The sequence below is a fragment of the Salmo salar genome, chromosome 12, assembly GCF_965601325.2.
Source record: "Salmo salar chromosome 12, fSalSal1, whole genome shotgun sequence".
Classification (NCBI taxonomy): Eukaryota; Metazoa; Chordata; class Actinopteri; order Salmoniformes; family Salmonidae; genus Salmo; species Salmo salar.
Genome location: NC_138302.1, coordinates 104579179 through 104586581, shown reverse-complemented (window position 1 = coordinate 104586581; position 7403 = coordinate 104579179). Strand labels below are relative to the sequence as shown.

The following is a 7403-nucleotide window of genomic DNA, read 5'->3' as shown; positions in this document are numbered from 1 at the left end:
CATCTAACTGTTCCTTCCTGGACAGAACCCCTGACTCGTCACCATCTGACTGTTCCTTCCTGGACAGAACCCCTGACTCGTCACCATCTGACTGTTCCTTCCTGGACAGAACCCCTGACTTTTCACTGGCACCCTATTCCCCATTTCGAGCACTTACTAGGACACTGGTCAAAAGTAGTGCACTATATAGGGAATTGGTTGCCATTTGGGACATGAAAATTGACTGAGGCTATACAGAGAAAGAAGCAAAAGAGGTCACTTATAGAAAGAGATTTGAAGGCATTTCATTCAGCTTGGTTCACCTGTAAGGCTTGGTGCAGAAAGCTTTTAAATGATCTCACAGCATGAGTGGAAACACAAGGCGCTGGCACTTCACTTGACACCCAGTGTCATAACGCATCATAACCATGTCATATGTCCTAACAGCTGTCATAACACCTACATAGTAGTGTCAAAACCAACATTTATTCAAATTAGTTTTTTTTCCTGACAAGAAGTTCTTTCATTTGAAAGTTTGCTTTCTTAAATCTTTTGTTGTTGTTGTAGTAATGAATTCCTTAAAGTCATGTTTTTTCATATTTTAAATAACTTGTAGAAAATACACTTTATAACACTGTCATGAAGCATTATGACCGTCATAACCATATACGCCAGATAGTCGTATCACGTACATGTCCTTACGTCAGTCATCAGTGGAAAAGAGATTGTCCTGCTCCTGAAATCTGCTCCTGAAATCTGCTCCTGTGTTCATCCCAGTCATCAGAAACAGAGCACTGGGGAAGGTGCATGTCTGATGTCAATATGACGGCAATTTCAGAGAATGTTATGTAACATTTTAACAACCTGTTCACCAGTAGGCTCTGATGTAATGGTATGTTTTGCCTTGTGTTGTAGGTTTGGACCCTTATGGAGGTGTTATAACCAGCCTTAAAATAACACAATATATGTCACAACAGGTCTAAGTATGTCATGACAGTGTTATGAACATATTATGACAAGTTAAGTCAACTGTTATGACATGGTTATGACAATGTCATAACGTGTTATGATGCTGGGTGTCAAGTGTTCGCCACAAGGCATATTATAGTGGACGTTTGACATTCCTAAAAACGGGCTATGTCAAACGATACCCAAATACTACACCGTATACTGAAACATTTCACTGAAGATATTTGTTGTTGTTTGATGCCTTCTTCCTGACTACTGCTGCCTTCTTGAAAAAAAAAGAGACTGCCTGAATGGGACTTCCCTGGTTAAGTAAAGAACGCCGTTAAGTAAAGTAAAGAAAGCCGTTAAGTAAAGTAAAGAACGCCGTTAAGAAAGTAAAGAAGCCGTTAAGAAAGTAAAGAACGCCGTTAAGTAAAGTAAAGAACGCCGTTAAGTAAAGTAAGAACGCCGTAAGTAAAGTAAAGAACGCCGTTAAGTAAAGTAAAGAACGCCGTTAAGTAAAGTAAAGAAACGCCGTTAAGTAAAGTAAAGAACGCCGTTAAGTAAAGTAAAGAACGCCGTTAAGTAAAGTAAAGAACGCCGTTAAGTAAAGTAAAGAACGCCGTTAAGCAAAGTAAAGAACGCCGTTAAGTAAAGTAAGAAGTAAGAAGGTAAAGAAGGCCGTTAAGTAAAGTAAAGAACGCCGTTAAGTAAAGTAAAGAATGCCGTTAAGTAAAGTAAAGAACGCCGTTAAGTAAAGTAAAGAATGCCGTTAAGTAAAGTAAAGAATGCCGTTAAGTAAAGTAAAGAATGCCGTTAAGTAAAGTAAAGAATGCCGTTAAGTAAAGTAAAGAACGCCGTTAAGCAAAGTAAAGAACGCCGTTAAGCAAAGTAAAGAACGCCGTTAAGCAAAGTAAAGAACGCCGTTAAGTAAAGTAAAGAACGCCGTTAAGTAAAGTAAAGAAAGCCGTTAAGTAAAGTAAAGAACGCCATTCCCGACACGGTACCCTTTGTAGGGATTAAGGTGCCCGTTAGGAACACAGCCATAACGGTCAACACTGATTTAACGTCTAAATACAACCGACATGGAAACGAGAGAGAGAGAGAGAGAAAAAAAAAAAGACTGATCGTTTAATAAAAAATAAATCTCATATTTGGTTGGGTGAAGAATTTGTGGTAAAAAAGGCAATAGTTTCTTGCATTCAGTTTCTTCACCCGCTTTGTGAACTTGATAGGGTCTGTTTTAGTAGAACGTTTTACCACTAAACTACTTTGACGTACTATTCCGACGTTTCATTCTTGGCTGTCATCTACAGTGCAAAATCTGTTGTTTTTAATAAAAATTTAAAAAAATCAGAATATGACTTCTTGTTTATCTGACAACACCGGTGTTTTGCATTGCACACGGAAGACTGGTAGCAGATAGGGAATCTTCTTGTATCGCTGTACTTTCACCGTTAGGTTACAAAAAAATAAGCAATTACGGCCTATGAAACTGTTTTTAACATGATTACTCTGGTAAATAAGGCGCTGGTAAATAATTTTTTTTTTAAAAAGTATCTTGATGGAAATGACAGAGGTTTAATTTTATCCTGGGTTGTGTTCATCAGAAAAACGTTTTATGACAGAGGTTTAATTTTATTCTGGGTTGTGGTTCATCAGAAAAACGTTTTATGACAGAAATCAAAGGTAGTCTTCCTCCGTGTGGTTTGTAATGAACATACTCTAACGAGAACACCAACAACATGAGACATTACCCTTAACATAGGGGCCCAGAGTTATTCCCAAATGGCACCATATTCCCTATATAGTGCACCACTTTAGACCACAAGCCAAGACCATTGGTCCTGGTTAAAAGTAGTGTACTATATAGGGAATATGGTACCATTTGAGATGAAAACCAAGGCTTGACCAGGCCCTAAATATACCCTGGACCAAAGTCTCCTGGCCAGGTTACGAGGCAACCAGAAGAACCGCTGGCCCTAAAGCAAAGTGAACACACAGGATACATCCCAAATTGCACCCTATTTTCTATGTAGTGCACTACTTTTTTGACCAGGGTAGTGCACCGTATAGGGTGCAATTTGAGATACAAACATAGTTCAGTTCAATCCCACGTGTGAGAACAGGTTGGAGTCATATTGATAAGGTAAGAAGAGCTTAGGGAATTGTCCGGATCATGACGATGTATGGCTCCAGTCAGTCAATCAGTCAGTCAGTTTCTATCCCACCAGTCCGTCAGTTTCTATCCCACCAGTCTGTCCGTCCGTCAGTTTCTATCCCACCAGTCAGTCAGTTTCTATCCCACCAGTCTGTCTGTCTGTCTGTCTGTCTGTCTGTCTGTCTGTCTGTCTGTCTGTTTCTATCCCACCAGTCAGTCTGTCTGTCTGTGTTTCTATCTCACCAGTCTGTCTGTCTGTCTGTCTGTCTGTCTCTGTTTCTTTCCCACCAGTCTGTCTGTCTGTCTGTCTGTCTGTCTGTCTGTCTGTCTGTCTGTCTGTTTCTGTCCCCCTGTCTGTCTGTCTGTCTGTCTGTCTGTCTGTCTGTCTGTCTGTCTGTCTGTCTGTCTGTCTGTCTGTCTGTCTGTCTGTTTCTTTCCCACCAGTCAGTCTGTCTGTCTGTGTTTCTATCCCACCAGTCAGTCTGTCTGTCTGTGTTTCTATCCCACCAGTCAGTCTGTCTGTCTGTCCCACGAGAGCGGGTGGATGGAGAACGGGAGAGGAGCTTCTTCAGTTGCCAGTCTTGGGAGGCTGGGTCTCCATGAAGGCAGGGTTGTAGGCAGGCTGGGCAGAGAGGAAGTCGGGCTGGGCGGGAGGGGCACAGGGATAGCCTGGCTGAGGCTGGGCTGGAGCCTGGAGGGGATAAGATAGCTGTCCTGGACTGAACCCAGCCTGACTATAAGACACTGGGACAGCAGGAGGATAGGCTGGACCTGGTAGAGAGATAGAGATAGAGAGATAGAGAGATAGAGAGATAGAGAGAGAGAGAGAGAGAGAGAGAGAGGACATTAAAAACACACCACACCAGAGACACTGAGAACACACCAGACCAGACGGCTCCTCCTCCTTGGCAGGAAGCGTCGGGCTCCTCCTCTTTGGCAGGAAGCGTCGGGCTCCTCCTCTTTGGCAGGAAGCGTCGGGCTCCTCCTCTTTTCACTTACAAATAAGCTTCACTTTCCATCTCCTCTGTTTGTTTTCAACTAAGTAATACACTACCACACAACTAAGTAATACATTACCGCACAACTAAGTAATACATTACCGCACAACTAAGTAATACATTACCGCACAACTAAGTAATACATTACCGCACAACTAAGTAATACATTACCGCACAACTAAGTAATACACTACCGCACAACTAAGTAATACACTACCGCACAACTCCCGTCTGGATTACTGCAACTCGCTGTTGGCTGGGCTCCCTGCCTGTGCCATTAAACCCCTACAACTCATCCAGAACGCCGCAGCCCGTCTGGTGTTCAACCTTCCCAAGTTCTCTCACGTCACCCCGCTCCTCCGCTCTCTCCACTGGCTTCCAGTCGAAGCTCGCATCCGCTACAAGACCATGGTGCTTGCCTACGGAGCTGTGAGGGGAACGGCACCTCCGTACCTTCAGGCTCTGATCAGGCCCTACACCCAAACAAGGGCACTCCGTTCATCCACCTCTGGCCTGCTCGCCTCCCTACCTCTGAGGAAGCACAGTTCCCGCTCAGCCCAGTCAAAACTGTTCGCTGCTCTGGCACCCCAATGGTGGAACAAGCTCCCTCACGACGCCAGGACAGCGGACTCAATCACCACCTTCCGGAGACACCTGAAACCCCACCTCTTCAAGGAATACCTGGGATAGGATAAAGTAATCCTTCTAACCCCCCCTTAAAAGATTTAGATGCACTATTGTAAAGTGGTTGTTCCACTGGATATCATAAGGTGAATGCACCAATTTGTAAGTCGCTCTGGATAAGAGCGTCTGCTAAATGACTAAAATGTAAAAATGTAAATGTAAGTAATACATTACCACACAACTAAGTAATACATTACCGCACAACTAAGTAATACATTACCACACAACTAAGTAATACATTACCGCACAACTAAGTAATACACTACCGCACAACTAAGTAATACACTACCGCACAACTAAGTAATACACTACCACACAACTAAGTAATACACTACCACACAACTAAGTAATACACTACCACACAACTAAGTAATACACTACCACACAACTAAGTAATACACTACCACACAACTAAGTAATACATTTAAAACTATCATGACATGCCATTTTCTGTTGTAAAATGTTTTGCTTCAGTGTGCCCCACTAAACACGATCCTCACGACAGACTCTCCCCTCACGACAGACTCTCCTGACACTTACCAGTCTCTTGGTAAGGAGGGGGTGGTCCTGGCTGGAAAGGCTGTCCCTGGTAGCCTGGTGCTGTGGGTATGGGCTGGCCACCTCCATAGCCGGGTTGAGGCTGAACCCCATACCCAGGCTGGACCGGCACGGTCTGGTAGGCAGGGTACTGGGGGGCCCCCTGGTAGGGCTGGACGGGCTGCTGGGGGTAATGGGTATTCACCACCGTTGTGTGGGCCGTCGTGGCTATCACCGCTGGGGAGGAGAGATGCACCAGGGGTAAATGGAAATACAATGACTAACCCTCACACAGTTCCCTATTGTGACAGGCATTACTATCTGTTTTAGCTGCTGGGGATAATGGGGCTGCTGGGGGTAATGGGGCTGGTGGGGATAATGGGGCTGTTTTAGCTGCTGGGGATAATGGGGCTGTTGGGGATAATGGGGCTGTTGGGGATAATGGGGCTGTTGGGGATAATGGGGCTGTTGGGGATAATGGGGCTGTTGGGGATAATGGGGCTGTTGGGGCTGGCCATCAACTCTGTCAAGACGAGATATACACCACAGCACATACATCACATACAGGGAAATGCATGGAGGGCTGGGCTTGTATAGGGTCCCCTGTAAAAGGAACACCTGGGTTGCTCTCAAGGTAGTTGAGAGCAAAGGGAAAATATTAGAACAAAAAAAAAAACACCATTTAGGAATACGTTTCAGCCGAGCAGGCTATTAGAGCCATTAGTTGGACGACCACTAAAACAGACCTTCAGCCTCAGACAGCTCACGTCCCCTTTGTTTACGGTTCACTAGTCAAGACGAGCGTGGCGGGATGAGAAGAGTCCCAGTGTGTTTGGAATACCTTAGTGTTAACCATAGAGTGTACCTTTCTAGGGAGTTTTTCCTAGCCACCCCTCATAGCCTGGTTCCTCTCTAGGTTTCTTCCTTGGTTCTGGCCTTTCTAGGGAGTTTTTCCTAGCCACCCCTCATAGCCTGGTTCCTCTCTAGGTTTCTTCCTTGGTTTTGGCCTTTCTAGGGAGTTTTTCCTAGCCACCCCTCAGAGCCTGGTTCCTCTCTAGGTTTCTTCCTTGGTTCTGGCCTTTCTAGGGAGTTTTTTTTTTTGAATCAGCTGATGTAAGAAGGGCTATATAAATACATTTGATTTGATTGTAGGTGGAAGCAGAGGGGTTGTCTGACAGATACATGTCATACTCAAAAGACAGGAGCTAGCAGTAGAGCGAGGTTGTGTGTGTGTGTGTGTGTGTGTGTGACACACAGGGGCAATATGTAGGCAGCAGCAACAAAGCCTGATGATCACAAAGAGCGGTGAGAAAACCGTCAGAACAGCATAGGTTTTCAGAAGGATATCTGTCTCATAATGCCACAGACATTTACACAGCATGTTCATTTATATAAAAATAAAAATGTTTTGCCAAACAACCTGGTAACATTCCACTCTTACTCAACGCTGCCAGTTTCCAAATGTGCCAAACGCCAATCTTTGTGTTCATTTCAAAATAGAAAGGTTACATAAATACATTCTGGTGATGTCTTGTTGAATCATTCAGTCGGATGAATCAGAAAATGTTCAGGAAGTGTATAAATCTGTGGGGGGTCTTTTGCATGTTGAGCAAACATTTTTTTTTATTTTTTTTTTTAAATACATAATTTTGAGTTGTATCTTTTCCAGAAACTCAAAAAGAGGAAGAGATGTTTTGTTCCACTAAGGTTTGGTTACCGACAGTGGATTTCTGTTCCATTGCAAGGAGGAAGTGGTTTACACAATTGGGTGTTGTTTGAAAATCAACCCTCACGTCCTAGCCCACTCCAGGGAGGGCTAGGCTGTGCCTGTGCGTCCCAAATGTCACTATTCCCTATATAGTGCCCTAGTTTTGATCAGTGTAGTACCCTAGTTTTTTTTTTTTTTAATCAGGGTAGTGCACTACAAACGGAATAGGTTGCCATTTGGGACACACACCCTGCTGGCCGGGATCACAGTGGGAGTGGTCAAACCACTTCCTGTATCATCACATCTAATTTAATCATAAAGCCCTTTTTTACATCAGCAGATGTGCTTATATAGTCACAAAGTACTTATAAAACACACTACAGAGAGA

At 43.9% G+C, this 7403-nt stretch overlaps 1 protein-coding gene across 2 annotated transcripts in view; it reads right to left on the bottom strand.

Annotated features, from left to right (window-relative positions):
• Positions 1 to 2373: 2373 nt before the first annotated feature.
• Positions 2374 to 7403, bottom strand: part of LOC123725582 (protein shisa-5) — a 31998-nt gene continuing 26968 nt past the window's right edge. For both annotated transcript variants that reach the window (XM_045691987.2, XM_045691988.2), the window contains 2 exons: positions 5311 to 5544; positions 2374 to 3859 (listed from right to left, as the gene is read on the bottom strand). In XM_045691987.2, coding sequence (XP_045547943.1) covers positions 3657 to 3859; positions 5311 to 5544 — 437 coding nt within the window. In that variant the 3' untranslated portion in view covers positions 2374 to 3656. The remainder of the gene's footprint in view (positions 3860 to 5310; positions 5545 to 7403) is intronic.